Source organism: Dama dama, chromosome 24, assembly GCF_033118175.1.
Source record: "Dama dama isolate Ldn47 chromosome 24, ASM3311817v1, whole genome shotgun sequence".
NCBI classification, from domain to species: domain Eukaryota; kingdom Metazoa; phylum Chordata; class Mammalia; order Artiodactyla; family Cervidae; genus Dama; species Dama dama.
Genome location: NC_083704.1, coordinates 33,726,587 through 33,744,590, shown reverse-complemented (window position 1 = coordinate 33,744,590; position 18,004 = coordinate 33,726,587). Strand labels below are relative to the sequence as shown.

The 18,004-nt window shown below is 42.3% G+C and overlaps 1 protein-coding gene across 2 annotated transcripts in view; it reads left to right on the top strand.

The window, feature by feature from the left end:
• The window catches only part of GXYLT2 (glucoside xylosyltransferase 2), a 78,710-nt gene that overhangs the window by 12,193 nt on the left and 48,513 nt on the right, over nt 1–18,004 (top strand). Inside the window, exons 1-3 of one of the 2 annotated variants that reach the window (XM_061128065.1) lie at nt 5,658–5,698; nt 9,773–9,965; nt 15,224–15,355. In XM_061128065.1, the coding sequence (XP_060984048.1) occupies nt 5,673–5,698; nt 9,773–9,965; nt 15,224–15,355 (351 nt within the window). In that variant the 5' untranslated portion in view covers nt 5,658–5,672. Of the gene's footprint in view, nt 1–5,657; nt 5,699–9,772; nt 9,966–15,223; nt 15,356–18,004 lie in introns of those variants that run through there. The other variant, XM_061128064.1, reaches the window with a different exon arrangement.

The window sequence follows — 18,004 nt, the reverse complement described above, 5'->3', positions numbered from 1 at the left end:
TATGTCACCAGACATTTATTTCAAACAAGTGCTGCTGGTTCATATTTTTAAAATCTCAATAACATCTTAATTTGAAAAGAAAAGGGAGATGGAGAAATAGAATTCCCTGTGTGTCAGGAACAGTCATAAGGGGGAAAACTGAAATGAGAATTAGTCCAGGCAGCGTCCTAAAGTTTTGGAAGGAGAAGAATTATGAATGCAATTGTGTATAACCTCAGCTAAGGACAAGTGGCGAATGTGGATAGCATATTAAAAAGCAGAGACATTACTTTGCCAACAAAGGTCTGTATGGTCAAAGCTATGGTTTTTCCAGTAGTCATGTATGGATGTGAGAGTTGGACCATAAAGAAGGCTGAGCGCCAAAGGATTGATGCTTTTGAACTGTGGTGTTGGAGAAGACTCTTGAGAGTCCCTTGGACTGCAAGAAGATTCAACCAGTCCATCCTAAAGGAAATCAGTACTGAATATTCATTGGAAGGACTGATGCTGAAGCTAAAACTCTAATACTTTGGCCACCTGATGCAAAGAACGGATTCATTTGAAAAGACCCTGATGCTGGGAAAGACTGAAGGCAGGAGGAAAAGGGGATGACAGAGGGCAAGATGGTTGGATGGCATCACCAACTCAATGGACATGAGTTTGAGCAAGCTCTGGGAGATGGTGAAGGACAGGGAAGCCTGGTGTGCTGCAGTCCATGGGGTCGCAAAGAATTGGACACGACTGAGTCACAGCAAAGGGTGAGTAGATAGATTAGGGAGGAAGAGATGGTGCAGGTTTACTATGGGAATCACACCTGGCGGGTCTCTAGCGGGCGCTGAAATCCAGTTCACCTTCAGATCACTGAGTCAAGAGCTTGAAGTAAAGATAAAGGCTTTATGTACCTAGAGGGGGCTTCTTTTCTGACTCACTTGTGTGTGGTCCCATATATAGCATCATAATGAAAAGCAAGGCTTCTTAAGTCTTGAGTTTGAATCCTGACTCTGCTACTTCCTAATCATAAACCTTGTATATGTGTACAATGATGGCTAAAGGCAGACACACACACATACAAAATCACCACCTTTGGGCATTGACACCTATTGTTCTTTAGAGCTAGACTTTGTTTAGGAACACAGCCATGTTTCACATGTCGTGATCCAAGCAAAATATGAATTATTAATAATTGGATTCACTTATCAAATGATTTTATTAATCCTTCCCCTCATAGCAGATATTTTTGCATCGTGTCAACACTGATCATGTAATGCAGGGACTCCAAGGCAAATGCCAGCTTTTCTGTCTGTCTTGGAAGATTAAAGACTGTTGATTTAACTCCAAACCATGGGTCATTAAAAGTGATTTAACTGTTAGCACAGTCCTGGGCGTCATGTCTGGTTTGCTAAGTAAAGGCTCTACTCACAGCTTCAGTGTGGAAATTTTTTGTCAGGGGTTTCATGTGTTCCCAGACCTGTAGTTTGCAAGGAACTTCATTAGTGTCTCTGGCTGCCAACACTTAACATGGATATAATCACCCATCACCAGACTCTTTTGCTAGGAGCTAAATCAAGGTATTTCCACTTTTTCAACTGCCACTGTGACCTCATTTGCAAATCTCCATTTTCAAATAGCCATGGCTTCATCTTAAAAGAGATTCCACTGGGACAGGGGTGGGGGGAAGAGCATTCTACAAGTCAAGTCTTCCCTAGGGTGAGCATATTCAACTCAAATCTTAAAATTTGTCTGTTTCCCTTCCTTCCCACCTCTCCCCTCAAATTTCTGTGTTTCCTTCCCTATTAAAACTTGTCACCAACAGTTCTGGTTCAGGCTGTGATTTTCTATCCAGCTCACACTGCCAGCCCATATCATAGCATCAGGTTTACCTGAGTTAATTTAGCCTGTCAGTTAAGAAGCCCTGATAACAGAGGTACCAGGAGACAGCAGAAAAGAGGGTCTGAGTAGAAGCAATTACTCGCGTTAATAATTCAGTGTGTTTTGCAGTAATGGGCTCCAAAGTAAATAGCACTACACATAAATGCCGTATTTCATTATTTATACACTCCAGAAATTGAAGTTTAATTAAGTCACACGCTTGAGACTTTTAAGCAATTAAGGAGATGCTCGTCTCCAGCAGTGCGGAGGTGGTGGTTGAGCCTTCTCTGCTGCTCTGAGCATCATTTTTCATTGGATCACAGGGTGGGCATAAACCAGGACAATGAGGGTGGCGTTTTCCAAACCTCAGTCATTCCTACATCAGCATCATGATTCTTAAGACTATACTACTGTATGCTAACTTGAAAAGAAAAAACTTAAATCTATCCTTGTTATAAATGTGTGCTTTTGTGTACTTATTTAATAGTGGCTTTATTGCAATATAATTCAGATACCCTTAAAAGATGTACAATGTGGAGATTTTTAGTTTACTCACAGAGTTGTGCAACCGTTCCTGCTATCCAGTTTCAGAACAGTTTCATCACTTGGAAAAGAAACCTTATACCCATGAAACAGTCACTCCCCCTTCCCCCCTTCTGTGAGTTCCTGGTAACCACTAACCTGCCTTTTGTCTCTATGGATTTTCCTATCCTGGACTTTTTGTACACTTGAAATCATGCAACATGTAGTCTTCTATATTTTCACAAACTATTTTAAAGGTTCTAATATGTTGACAGATGCATCAGTGCTCCATTCCTTTTTATTGCCACATAATATTCCTTTATATGGGTATACCACATTTTGTTTATTCAGTCATCAGTTGATGGACACTTGGGTTGGACTTTTTGGCTATTGTAAATAATGCTACTATGAACATTTACAAGTGTACATGTTTTTGTGAGAACAGTTGTTTTCATTTCCCTTGGGTGGATACCTAGCAGTAGAGTTACTGGGTCATATGGTAGTTCTGTACTACCAGCTGATATATCAATACTTTGGCCACTTGATGCAAAGAACTGACTTATTGGAAAAGACCCTGATGCTGGGAAAGATTGAAGGTGGGAGGAGAAGAGGATGACAGAGGTTGAGATGGTTGGATGGCATCACTGACTTGATGGACATGAGTTTGAGCAAGCTCCAGGAGTTGGTGATGGACAGGGAAGCTTGGTGTGCCGCAGTCCATGGGATCGCAAAGAGTCGGACACGACTGAGCAACTGAACTGAACTGACTAATGGTAGTTCTATAGTTAAGATTTTGAGGAACTGTTTTCCAAAGCAGTTGCACTATTTTGCAGCCTCACCCGTCGTGCTTGAGAATGCTGATTTCTCCACATTCGTAGTATATTTGTTTTTAAAGAAAACTTTTTATCACTGACATAAATTGTTAACAATAACATAAATAGAAGGGAATTGTCAAATCAAACACTAAGAAAACAAGACAGCTTTTCATTTCTAACTTGGTACTTGTGCCTGCTGAAGGCTCTCTAGCTGAGGCCTGCTGTCTTCTCAGTTGAAAAGGAGAATTTGGCAACATTAGAAAGACATATTAGCACTGTTGAAAAAGAACTGAAAATGGAATAACTTCTTACTGGGAGACTCAATGTTATTTGATGCAGTGTCTAAATGATAACTGCAAACTATGCATCACCTCTTCGGAACACAAGGAATTGGAGGCACTGAGGGCAGTGCAAGCGTGTTTCATCTTGTTTCAGCTGTCAGCCCCATAGTTACCTCATACAAGGAGCTCAGAGGTGGCTGGTCTAATGTTTGCTATGTTTTTTGTTTTCCTTCTCATAGTCTGGATGTTTTCTAAGAACTCTTGGAAACTCAAAAATACTACATCCTTGATAGGATAATAGCTGTTAACCCAGTAAATTCCTTCCTGGGAATGTAGTATAAGTAAGTAACGCAAAAAAAGGGGGAGAAAAATCTATTGACCTATCCATGTTTAGTGCAAGATTTTATATGTACATATATATAGATAAATATATATATGTATATTTGAGAAAAATTGAGAACAGCCACCATGAAAGAAATGGTAAGCCATGGTGTTTTAGTCAGATAACCAGTTAAAATGATGGTCATGAAGACTTGAAAAGTAACAGAATCAGATGAAAAAAGTAGAATATAAAATTGTATGTACACCATTAGTATGTATTTTATTCAGTGGAGTAAAGACCAGACTATAACATGCAAAAAAAAATTTTTTATGGGGCAAGGATTTTTTTTCATGTACCAACCTTACTATTTCAACACATAATGTTTTATATTTTAAAAACAGAAAATATACATTGTGCGTTTTATTCCAACCATTTTTCTAAGGATTTTTAAAATTTACATTGCCTTATGTTGACTGTAAATAATATTGTGTGCTTGCTGTAAATTATAATGAAAGAATAGGTAATCACCAACCAAGGTAGGTTTTTGGAATGAAGTAAAGACCCTGATAGAAAAGAAAAGGGAAGGTGCTTCTTCAATGAAGTGGTCAGGGAAGCATTATTCTACTGTCGAAAGAGAAGGAGGTGGTTTTGCAAAGAGCTGTGCCCTGCCATCACCTCAGTCGTGTCTGACTTTTTGCGACTCCATGGACTGTAGCCCGCCAGGCTCTTCTGTCCATGGGATTTCCCAGGCAGGAATACCGGAGTGGGTTGCCATTTCCTTCTCCAGGGGATCTTCCTGACCCAGGAATTGAACTCGAGTCTCTGCGTTGGCAGGTGGATTCTTTACCACCGAGCCTGCAGGGAAGCCCTGGGGAAGAACATTCCAGAAGCAACAGTGTAGTGAAGGTCCAGGATGTAAGCACAGCACTTACAGGAGTGTCTCAGGACATGAGAAGGAAAAGGTGGAGGGTATTCGGCTCACAAAACTGAGGATCAGGATGCAGGAACCATCTTGTAAAGAGCCACTGAAGTCCCTAAGAGCCTATGGGGGTTGAAATGAGTAGGACACGGCTTAGCGATTAGACAACAAGAATATTGACAAGGACTGTGCTGGGAGATGTACTGTGGGCAAGAAGCTCAGCTGTTCGGGGAATGAAGAGGAGTGACCGGAGAGCTGAGAGATGACACCAGCAAGGAGGGTGGAATAGTTGCACCCACAGGCTTCACCGTGGAGACACAGTGTCTGGACGTGTTGGGGAGGAGCAGGGAGGAGACCAGCTTCTGAGGCTCCTGGGACAGGACAGGAAGGAGAGCTGCACTTGAGCGGTCGACTGGGGAGGTGGCATCCTCACAAGGCGGCATGTTTTCATTAGGCAAGAGGTGAAGAGAAGACCTGGAGAAAAGGCAGAGGATAGAGCTTCATTCCTGAAGGTGAGGGGAAGAGTTAGGGAGAGAGAGGAGAGGTGAGAGGTCAACTCAGGTGATGAGTTCCTGGCTGGAGATGAACTCCTGATGCTTGTAGTCCAAGTGTGTTAATATGCAAACTCTGGGGCTTCACCCCAGACCCACGGAATCAGAATCTCTCTGGGATGGAAGTTATAATATTAATAGACACCTCCTGTGATGATGATACGCAGTCAGGCTGGGAATCCCCTGCTCGAGATGGTATCTGGTGTCTCTTCCACCTATGAAAACTGGTAGAATGATGAAAATTTGGATGAAGGTCCTCAATTCAGTTGCTCAGTCATGTCCAACTCTTTGCAACCCTATGGACTGCAGCACGCCAGGCTTCCCTGTCCATCACCAACTCCTGGAGCCTGCTCAGACTAATGTCCATCGAGCTGATGCCATCCAACCAGTGAGCTACAGAGAGGGGATGGATTCATGGAGCATTTAAAAGATGACTCAAGGTGAGAAGAAAAGCAGAGTGAGTCTAAGGCAATCTGAAACCTATTTCTAAGACCTGTGTAAAGACTCTTTTTTGATTGCTAAGTTCTAAGTTTGTTTCATACTGACTTAAAGGGAGGAGAATATTTTGGCTTGATCAATAACCTTCCAGGGTTAAAGCCATACACCTGGATTCAGGTGCCCAAGTAATGCCGTTTGAGATCTGACCTGCCTCATTTTGGCTCTGCTTTCCACTCTGTTGACTCCCATCCAGGGTCTACCAGTGGGGTAGCTAAGTTGGTTGCCATCAGCTTCAGCCTCAGCAGCAGGCCTGTAAAACTCCTGGACAGCAAATGTCTACTCCAGTCTTCTTTTATAAAGTGCAAAGAAGAACATAGTTAACCATCGGTCAGAGCAGTGGGAGTACAATTCCCATCTCCCATTCCCCACCAACACCTGGCAACTCAGGGGGTTTAGAAGTCTGAGGTCTGTAGCCTGGATGTCCCTTGACCCTTGCAGGGTCTTCAGGTGACATTTGAGAGGGGTTTGTGTCCCATTGGTAAGATTTGGTGGAAGGCACACCACTTCAGCGCCCTTAAACTTGATTATTCCTTGTGGCCACAGAACACGAATGCTTATTACCTGAAGCCTGCGATTTTTAATGTAACATGAGAGGTAGCAGAGTAGGGGCAGCAAAGGTCTCATTAAATCCCAGCCACTGCTACTTGAACTGCCACCAGGAGAAGCTTTATTTGTCTTTTTTAGTACCTGTCACCAGACACCAAAAAGGACTGCAGGCCCCAGCCCCAGCTCTGTCTACCATGCAGGCCCAAATCACTGAAGCCTGCAAAGAAAAGTGGCCTGCTGTGCTGCAGGGAAATGCAAGCTTTTTTTAATCAGGAAGAAAATAAAGTATTTGTCACATAGTTTGGGCACTTGAATAATACAGACAATTATGTCATGCATTTCTGTGTACCCTGCTCTCATCTTAAGAAATAAAAACTTAAGTGCCCGGAAGTAACCACTGCCTTGCCTTTGATGTTTCTCATCCTCATAACATGATGACTTTTACTCCATATGTCTGTGAACAACACGCAGTGGTGTTTGCTGGTTTTTCAGCTTCATCCAAACTGTCTCATTCTATCACTATCCTGCTACCAATTGCTCTTTTTCCTCTTTGTCCTTATGTTCGTACATGACCTTCTGAGATGTTTATTTTCACTGCTGTGCAGTATTCCACTTAAACATGTCAAATATATTCATGATTCTCCTTTGCATGGACAGGAAAGTTATTTCCAACTTTGCAATATTATAAATAAGACTGCTGTGGGCATTCTTGCATGGGTCCTATGCAAATGTGCAAGAGTTTCTTCAGGTCTCATATGCAGGTGTAGAACCAGAAGAGTGAGGGTATATATAGATCTTCACTCCTGATAGATGTGACCAAAAGACTTTCCAAGGTGTTTAGGTCAACTTAAATTGCCCCAGCAGCATCTGAGCTGTCCCCCACCTCCATATTCACTCTGAAATGTGTATGGTCCAACTTTTATTTTTTAAGTTTCACCAGTCCAAAACAACATAGAATCTCCTTATTGTTTGAATTAGTGTTTTCCTGATTACTGAGTTTAAGACATTTTATTCATGTAGAAGTCCAAAGTGTAAAGCTAAACTAGGTGGAGTTGTTCTCTTTGGAGGTGGGGTAATGGCTCATATTTAAGACAGCTAAGCTGTTGTTTTTAATATTTTAGTACCTGTGGATACTTGTGTTTCTAAATATTGAGCATAATTTTAAGCAAACGAGTATGTATTAAATGTTTTGTAGCCTATTTTGGTTGGTATTTTGACTGACTTTTTCTTAATCGACTGTGGTTTTGGCATTACCTGTGACACATCCTTCCCATCCCTTTACATAAATTAGTTGGGAGTTGACTTTAATAGCAGGTATGAAAGTCCATCCATGAAGCTGAGGGAGAGAAGACATCTGAGTCCTGAAGGCAAGGATTCTTGAGTTTGCCAGGCATGCTTCTGATTTAGCACCTTTGCTCTGACTGTCCCCTTTGCCTGGAATCCTCCTCACCCACAAAAGCATGTGACTCCTTCCCTCCCCACCATCAGATTGTCATTGGATCTCGCCTTCTCAGTGAGGACTTACTGCCCTGACTTTGCAATGTATAGCATGTTCCAAACCATCAGACACTCCTGTATCCCTCATGGTTCCACCCTGTATTTCCTGCTGGCTGGATAATTTTCTTTGTGAGTTACTTAATTATTATTTGCTTTGACTGTTATTCTTTCTTTGTCTTTCACCTACCACCTGTAGAATGTAGCTTCAGCAAGGGCAGTCATTTTGATCTGTATTGTTCACTGCTGTCTTCCTGGCACCCAGAAAGGTGTCTGGCACATCGTAGGCACTTCATATAGATTTATGGAGTAATGGGATGGAGTGAGCAAGGAAAAGAGAGCAGAGAAGAGCATTTCTGAGAGACAGTGCATGTGCTGGGATCTGAAGATGACTAGCAATGAGATGGAGAGCTGCAGTCTAAGTGTGACTGTGATTGTGAGTGGCTGCCCACCCAGGCTCCAGGCGCTGGAGGCAGATACAAGAGACCTAAGTAGAAGCCACAATCAGCAGTTTGGACTTGATCTTCAAGGCAGTCGGGAGTCTTTACATGACTTTTATCCAGGGAATAACACAATCCTATTTGCATTTTAGAAGACCATGACTCTGACGCCAACAAGGAGAAATCATAGATGGGGATAAGGATCAGATTGGAGGTGGGAGGACCATCTCGGGGGAGTCACAGTGATCTTGGTGAGGGAAGGTGATGCCTCATCAGGTAGCAGCAGGGAGCTGAAGAGAAGTGGACAGTCTCAGAAGATACATCTCTACTGTCCTCTCCTCTGATCCCCAAAATCAGTGGAATCTGAGTAAGTCTATGCATCTGCACCTAACTAAGCCAGGAAGCCATGCTTCTACTCAGCATGCTGTTAAGTAATCAAACTGGAAAGTCTTCCAAAGTGTTCCACCCACATCTTCAACTTTCCTCTTGGTGAAAGAAATCTGGAGCACGGCCGCCTTTATTTGAGCGAGCAGTGAATAATGGAGCAGCACGCTGATAGAACTCGAAGTTTTTGGAAGGAAGGTAGCATTCCACATCCAAGCTCCCCTGGCCTCCAGATCTCTTGTGCAAGTAAATTAGTTTCATTTGTCTCAGGGCACCTTTTTCCAGGCCAACATCTTCCAGCTTGCCTGCAAATGTTTCTCAGTGGTGTGTTTGAGGCTTGGCTGTGTCTCCTTGTCTGGAACAAATTTTTTATTACGAGGAAATAGCTGGAAGATGATTCTGGACTCTTGGACCCTGTTCCCCTCTCAGCTGTTGACTGGGTATTTGATACCTTGGTAATTTTCAGCTTAACCTGTCCTCTCTCCTGCCTGCTTCTCATTACTAAGCATTTCACGCTGGAAGCTGAATTTCATACCTACCAGCTCAGCAGTCTTGAGCGAGATGGTTAAGATTAACACCTGTTTCTGTAAGACTCTCCCAAGATGTCACGGAGGCCCCATGTGTTGTTTTCTTTGCTCACCTCCTGGGTTTGCATGATTTTCCTTTGGTCCGGTGGTCATGCCTTCCACTTCAGCCTAAAACCCTCCAGATGATAGGAGTATCATGTTGCTTGTTTCACATGGGAAAGCCACTGTCCACCCTCGACTTGTTCAAATTGCATTCAAATCTAATTTCCATGGCCCATGTGAGTGGGAGCGCCACAGCCCTGTGTCAGCTGTCAGAGTTTAGCAATACCATTTCCAAACATGGGCCAGTAGGCAGCCAGCAGGCACTAGACAGCTGAATGCTGGCGGAAAAAAGCCTCAGACACCTATAGCAGTCCAAACAGTGACTCATCCTGCTATTGCCAGGATAAATATGGGAATAAAGGGTATTTTTCTCTAAGCAGGAAGAATTGTCAAAATGCTTATCACTTTATAAAGTATAACAGATTGTGCCTGTTCGTGTTTTGAAATGTTCTAACCCTCCACTAGCTTTTATTTTTCTCTTATGAGTTTAATAATAGCTTTCCCCTATTTTTCTTCTTTCTAGGAGGCCTGGAGAACTCAGGAGTTTCCAGGCTGTGCTGCCACCCGAGCTCTGGATCCACTTGGCAGTGGTGGCCTGTGGCAATCGGCTGGAGGAGACGCTTGTCATGCTCAAATCTGCCGTGCTCTTTAGCCACAGGAAGATGCAGTTTCATATCTTCACCGAAGAATCTCTGAAGCCTGAGTTCGATAAGCAGGTGATTGTGCAGAAATTGTGGCACCGAGTGTAGACAAGAGTGCACTGTGGACATGCATATCCTGTTTCCTAATGTATTTTACTGAAGACTCAGCTGTGTGCCCACGAACACTTGGCTCTGAGCCCTTAAAGTTGTCCTCTATAACATAGGGATAATTACACCCCCTTAGAGAGAGATTGGGAGGATTAAATGAGGATCAAATGAGATGATGCACTTGAAGCACTTGACCCAGGGCTCCACCCCTCCTGGTGTTACCGACATTGTTCTCAGTGGGAGTCACGTAGCTTATTTTTATCTGTATATATATATATATATTTTTGAATGACAAATAATATGTGCTCATCAAAATAAATTCAAACAGGATGTTATAAATGTGAAACGTAGAAGTCCTTGCTACCCTTCTTCCCCCACAAAAAACTACCAGAGTCAACACTTTTGAGTAATTCTTCCACATTTTTTTCACATACAGGTGTGTGTATGTGTATTTATGTATCTGAGAGGTTGAGTATGTGTGTGTGTGTACATGTATATGTGTGTACTCTTCCTGTATTGAGGAACAAGTGACAGTTTCCCGCCAGTACAGGGGAGCTTTGGAAATACCTCTTTTCTCTGGGCTTGTTGCGTGTGCGACTATAAACCGAGCTTTGTTTTCCTGGCAAGGCTTCTCTTGCAGTGAGTTCTTGAGTGCTGGCAGAGAGAGCAGCTGTTTTGTTTTGTATCTACCAACTTGTGTCACTGGGGCTACATCCTGCCATCCGGGCAGCCACACTGAAAGGCCAAAGCAGAATGTTGGGTAACTAAAGACTAATAACTGAAAGCTGGAGAATGTATTATGATTTCTAAAGAATAAAAAAATCACTTTGACAACCTCTCCTAGAGAAGCCAGGGAAGAAACTGTCTTGGGACTTGAAATTGATTGGCAAATACCTTGAGAAAGGCCTGCATCAGGGGAAGGGGCAAGCACAAACATTGAAACACATGTAGGTAGCTTCTCTGAAGCTGTGGTATAAGAAGAATTATAATGAATGATAATAGTAATCATAATTTCAAAAATAGAACAGCCTTTATCAAGGGCTTATGATTTATGATTTACTGTTATTTAATCCTGATAACAATCCTTTGAAAAAGTTAATAACCATATCCATAGTTTACTAACTAATAAAATATCTGTATTTTACTAACTGAGATCTTTGAGGCTTAGGGAGTCTCAGTGATTAACTCATCTGATGTCAGTTCAAGGTTTCTGACCCAAATATCCATAAACCTAACTCGACTACTTCTCAAACTAGTAGACAGTAAACCTGGATTCAAAACTCAGCTCCACTATTTACCAGCTGCCTGATCTTAGGCAAGTCTCGGGGGCTTTTTTTGGGCTTCACTGTCCCCCTCTGCAACTTGGGACCATTGGGAGTGATGAAAAGAGATGCTTATCTGTACCCAAGATAGGCTAGGTCAGGCTGCAGTAACAACTTCCGGAAAGTTCAGATACTTTCCATACGCCTGCTACATGTCTCAGAGGGCCTCTCCACACGGCCCTCTCAACTTAGGACCACAGTTAACAGAGACCATTCTTGCACGCAGCTGGCACCTGCTGGAACATTTGGCCTCTGCAGTTCTTGAGATGCCACTAAAGGAAAGATAGGGACTATCAGATCCCCACGGTGCCTTTCACTCCCTCCGCTTGACACTGACATTTCTGTTCCTATTTAACTGTCCAGCGGCAGCCAGTCACAAGACCCACCCAACTCCAAAGGGGCTGAGAAGTATGCCGTGTTCAGAAATGGAGCGGAAGTGGCTATGGGCCAACACTAGTCGGGTCACGTACAGTATCCATTGAACAAGTATTTATTGAGTACCTACTACATGCTAGAAGTTGGGGCATGAGAATGGAACAGAACAGAATGCAGACTTAAATTTTAAAAAGAGAAGGAAGATGTATATATATAATTATAGATGTGTAACAGGTTGTGTTTTCCGAAGGGCCCCCAGTGATCCTGCTTCCTACTATTCACACCTTTATGTATTTTCCTCCTGCACGTCCCAGGGCTGGCCTGTGTGACCAGTAGCATAGGGAAGAAGTGATGCTATGTCACTTCTGAGATTAGATTTAAAAAGGCATTGCACCTTCCATCTTGGTTGCACTCTTTCTCTCTTGCAGCCCAGCTTTTATGTCAGAGCAGCCCTTGCAGAAGACCATGCATTGAGGCATGATGACTTCTGGCCGACATTCATGTACATGAACTTGGAGACAGGACTTCTAACCCCATCCAACCTTCAGATGACTCACCCTCAGGAGGGTTCCTCAGCCAGAACAACCCAGCTCACATGAGATAATGAATGTTTGTGGTTTTAAGCTACTAAGTTTTAGGGTAATTTGTTATAAGGCAAGAGCTAATACAGATATTTCTATATACATAATATGTGTGTGCATGGATGTTTAGTAGCCCACCAGGCTCCTCTGTCCATGGAATTTTCCAGGCAAGAATATTGGAGTGGGTTGTCATTTCCTTTTCCAGGGATCTTCCCAACTCAGGGATTGGACCCGATTCTCTTGCATGTCATGCACTGGCAGGCAGATTGTTTACCACCGTGCTACATGGGAAACAAAGAGTCAGAAACAATTGAGCGACTGAGCATGAGCACATAACATGTATGTGTGTATAACAGAGTATGCCAAACGTCCTGCCATGTGACATCTGAGGCTGGCTCATAAAAAGGATACAGCTTCTGCCTGGTTATCTCTCGGGATGCCTGGCCCTGGAACCTAGTCACCATGCAGTGAGGAAGTCCAAATTCACCCATAGGAAGAAGCCCACCCAGAGAGAAGTCAGGTCCCCAGCTGGTAACTAACCTCCACCACCAGACATGTGAGGACAAGCCGTTAGATGATTCCAGCCCCCAGCCTCCAAGACTTGTAGTTGAGGCCCCAGACATTGTGGAGCAAAGTCAAGCCGTCCCTTCTGTGCCTTGTCTGATTTTTTGATCCTTGGAATCTGTGGGCATAATAAATGGTTGTTTTATACTACTGAGTTTTGGAGTAATTTGTTATGAGCCATAGTACCTGGGACGTTATAGATTAGGAGCTATTGAATGGGAAAATTTTGTAGCTACCTGTGCAGTTGTGTTATGTTTTGCGTTGCTCAGATGACTTTATCCCTTTGATGGCTCATTTCCTCAGGTCTTTGTTAGACCAGTGAAGCTCAATTGCAAAGGAAATTATAATAGGGTGTTAAAAATCACAGCAGGGCATATGGCCCCTTTCTTTTCCATGCTGAGATTATGGTGCCAGTTTAGATGTAAAACATTGGCTCTTTCATAAGTCACAGAGTGTTTCTCAGCTTCAATTTCTTTATTTGTATCAAGCAAAAATCTATCATAGATACACAGAAGGCACAAATGATTCTTGCTCTGCTTGTTGTGGAGTATAATTGTGAGGCCGTATCAGATTCTGCAGATTCCTTGGAATGTTTCTGTCTGGTGGGTACTGTATTAGCCCTGAAACTGTAGATCAGCAGCAGTTGGTTTCTGCTCAGCCATGTGAGATGCTGGTGTGGAGGGGCAGGTTATCGCATCCTTCCCAGGGTTGTCAGTTAGTTTCAACACTGAGGCATTGTGGGAATATCCAGAGTGTCTTGTGGTAACTTTCTGGGAGGCTCAGGGACATATACCTCAGCGTCAGAACAAAACAAAATGCTAATTGCCATCATGATCCCTCTGGAAACTGCATTGTGGGCAAGTGCTGTTTTATTGAAGTAGATTTTTTTTTTTAAAGCTGTTTAAGAAGTAGAGTTTTTTAAAGCTGTAGATATTGGTATTTACCATCTACATTGTTGATATTTAATATTTGAAAGTTTCATTTACTTTTGTTATCTCCTAATATAAAAGTTGAAAATGTCAACTGGTTGATTTCTTAACCTCTTCAGGCAGTTCACAATCAAATATACAGTTTAACTTTGCCCCAGACTCAGAACCAGAAAGAAGTAGGACACAGAAGTGGGGACAGCCACCAGCCCATTCTGGTGGGGTGCATGAAACATTGACATTCTGTAATGGTAGATGTAGAACATCATGCATTTGTCAAAACCCAGAAAATTGGATGATACAAAGGATGAATCCACATGTAGACTATGGGCTTTACTTGATAATGTATTGATACTGGGTCATCACTTGTAACAAATGTGCCACATTCATGCAAGATGTTAATGATGAGGAAACTGTGGCATGGGAAAGGGAAGGAGAGAGGATTTATGGGAACTCTGTGTACTTCCTGGTCAATTTTTCTATAAACATAAAGCTGCTCTGAAAAATAAAGTCTTGATTAAAATAATTTTATTGTAAGATTAATATAAGCAGAGAAAGTAATATACACTCCCTATAAAAGTTTTCAAGAGTGCAGAAATATAAACATAGAAAATGACACCCCCACCTCTGTGGGTACCCACTTTTAACAGTGCAGTGCATATCTGTTCAGATTTTTCTCTACATGTAAAATACACACATGTATTTTCCCCTGTGTGACAGAACCATATGATAAATTTCTTTTTGCATTTTGCTTTTTCTAAAACCTAACTATATATCATAACTGTTTTTTCATAATGGCGCATATGCATGTGTACTAAGTCATTTCAGTTGTGTCCAACTCTTTGCGACCCCATGGACCGTATGTAGCCTGCCAGGCTGCTCTCTTCATGGGATTCTCCAGGCAAGAATACTGCAGTGGGTTGCCACATCCTCCTCCAGGGAATCTTCCCAATCCAGGGATCAAACCCATGTCTCATGTCTCCTGCATTGGCAGGCGAGTTCTTTACCACTAGTACCACCTGTACTTTACCTTTACAATAGTCCACTGTGTAGTTCCATCATAATGCATTTTCCCAGTTCCTTATTATTGACTATTTAATTTGTTCCCAAGGGGATTTTTTTGTTTTGTTTTTTATTTTTTACTAAAAACTATGTTTTGGTGAAAGTCCTTGTACCTCTGTCTTGGGGTTTGTTATTACCACTTTCTAAATTGCCCTCTTGGAAGTTTTTTATAATTTACCCTTCCAGTGGTTAGGTGCAAGTTTCCCATCATCCTTGCCAACTCTGGATGCTGTTTTTTAAAATCTTAACAATTCAGTGAGCACAAGTTGTGGTGATAAAGTTAAACTTTCTATGCATGCTACCTGAATAATTTCTACGTTGCCACTCAGAAGTTTTAGGTGTTTTCCATATTTCTGGGGTCTAACCACCCTCCCCTTACCTGCTATCTTTTTCAGCTTCGACAGTGGCCTGACTCATATACAAAGAAGTTTGAGCACAGAATCTACCCCATCACATTTTCGGCTGGAAACCCTCAGGAATGGAAGAAATTATTCAAACCCTGTGCTGCCCAGAGACTCTTTCTTCCGGTAGGAACACCTGCTTTTAGTAAGATGCTGTTTAGGAGAGAATTGCATTTGGAAACATCATGGAATTAACTAGGGTTTGTTTAGAGACATTTTAATTACAGTGGTTATAGTGGAAAATATGTTCCTCTTAGATTCTGTAGTTGATGCTCTTAATGATCTGGGTGTACAGAGAAGGTCCCTATGGTTGAGAAACTGTCTTTCTCAAAGACTGAGGGGCTGAGAGTGTCCAGAGCATTCTTGATTATGAGTCCTTGTGACTGTGGATCCACATTTACTAGCTCTGTGGCCCTCACTAAATCTAAACTTCTCTAAGCTTCACTTTCCTCCATAAGCTTGGCACATAGTTGATGCTCGATAAATGTTATTTTAGATTATTATTATTTCTCTTAAAATAATAACTACTGCTAGATGTAACTATGTTGTTGTTGTTGCTTTAGTCACTAAGTCGTGTCTGACTCTTGCGACCCCATGGACGGTAGCTGTCATGCTCCTCTGTTCGTGGGATTTTCCAGGCAAGAATACTGGAGTGGGTTGCCATTTCCTTCTCCAGAGTATCTTCCTTACTCAGGGATTGAACCCTCATCTGTGACATTGACAGGCAAATTCTTTACCACTGAGCCACCAGGGAGACCCAGCTGTACTTTGCTAGGGAATGATTCAGAGAAGGTCCAGAGTTTCAGTTCACCTTTTCCATTTGGAGTGTTCAAATTGAATGTCTTTGTTTCCTTTTTAAAAAAAAATCCTAAATAGAAAAGCACCAAAGATATACCAAAACTGACAATATCACTGAACAAAATGGAAGCTGTGACTTGTGCATTGCAGCCTTGACATTTGTGAAGGTCATGCTTTCAGTAAACGTTTATTGAGTGCCCATTAGGTGCTAAGCTCTGGCTTAGTGATGGCAATATGGCAGTGAGCAAGACACCCATGGTCTTTTTTATTTTTTTTAATTTTTATTGAAGTATAGTTGATTTACAATGTTGTGTTACTTTCTGCTGTACAACAAAGTTAGTCGGTTATCACTAACATATATCCAGTTTTTTTAACATTCTTTTCCCATACGGGTCATTATGGAGTATTCAGTAGAGTTCCCTGTGCTACATAGCAAATCCTTAATAGTTATTTATTGGTCTTGCCCCCTTAGAGTTTGACTCTAGCATGGAAATGAACAAGAACTTAGAAATGTGATCCATGCTGAGATGGAGAACAGAGTCTCCTGGATGTATGTAACATAGGGTTACACTTTGATCTGGGAGATATCTAGAAGGTTCTCTTGAGGAATGGCTTTTATGCTGAAACGTGAAAGAAGGAGCAGTAGCAGGGGGTGGTCACTGGGTGACGAGGGTCTGAGAAGTAACGAGAGGAAAAGGTTCCAGGTAAATGGAATAGTAGGTACATAGGCCCTACTACAAAAGGAGGAAAGCACATGTTTGAGAAGATAGAAGATTCCAGCAACTGAAAATAGAGTGCGGTGGAATAGAAGAGGTTGACTGGGTCCGGGGCTTGCAGACTCTATAAGCCATGTTGGGATGTCTGGTGTTTGTGTTCAGGACAGTGAGATGCCATTGATCAATTCTTAGCTTGGAAGTGAGGTCATCTGACTTGGGTATTGAAGACGATTCAGGGATTTCCCTGGTGGTCCAGTGGCTAAGACTCCATGCTCCGATGCAGGGGACTGAGTTCAGTCCCTGGTCAGGGAACTAGATTCCACATGCCACAACTAAGATCTGGCACAGCCAAATAAATAAATACATATTTAGGGGAAAAAAAAAGGATTCACTGGTTCATTACAGTACGGATAGTGGAATTGCTGAGACCAATTAATACTGACTTCAGCTATGGCGGTTGGTTGCCTTAGCGATGGATGCAGACCATGCCTCCATCCCTATGAGAGGTAAAGTGGAGGTGAGCAAAATTTCACCAAGTTTTCTGATCTGAACAGCTTTTAAAGTTGATCTGTTTGAAATTGCCAGGATGCAACTCTTTATGACCTACAAAAAAGGCTGTTTCTTTTAGTTCATATGAGTGTGTGTTTGTGTGTGTGTGTGTGAGCTCAGTTGTGTCCAACTCTTTGCAACTCCGTGAACTGAAGCCTGCCAGGCTCCTCTGTCCATGGAATTTTCCAGGCAAGAATACTGGAGTGGGTTGCCATTTCCTACTCCAGAGGATCTTCCTGACCCAGGGATCAAACACACATCTCTTGTGTCTCCTGCATTGGCAGGCAGACTCTTCACCACTTTGTCACCTGGGAGTGTATAGTAGTGCTATTTAGAGATAGAAAAGGGGACTCGCCTGGAGATCCAGTGGTTAAGACTCTTTGCTTCCACCATAGAGGGCATGGCTTCAACCCCTGGTTGGGAAACTAAGATTCCATATGCCACACGGTGGGGCCAAAAAAAAAAAACAAAAAATGTAAAAACAAAACTTAGAGATGGAAAAGGCTATAAACAAATACCATTATTTGTAAGGGAGAAGATGAGTTTAATTAGAGTCATATTTTGATTTTGAGGTACCTGGGAAACACCCCCACAAGGAGTCCTTACCATCTGTTGGTCTGAAACTCTAACTGGCAAATGGCATTTTTAGCGTTTCCTACTCAGAACCTGTGAAAAAGAAACACAACCTGGATGTACTATTGGTGGTGATTTG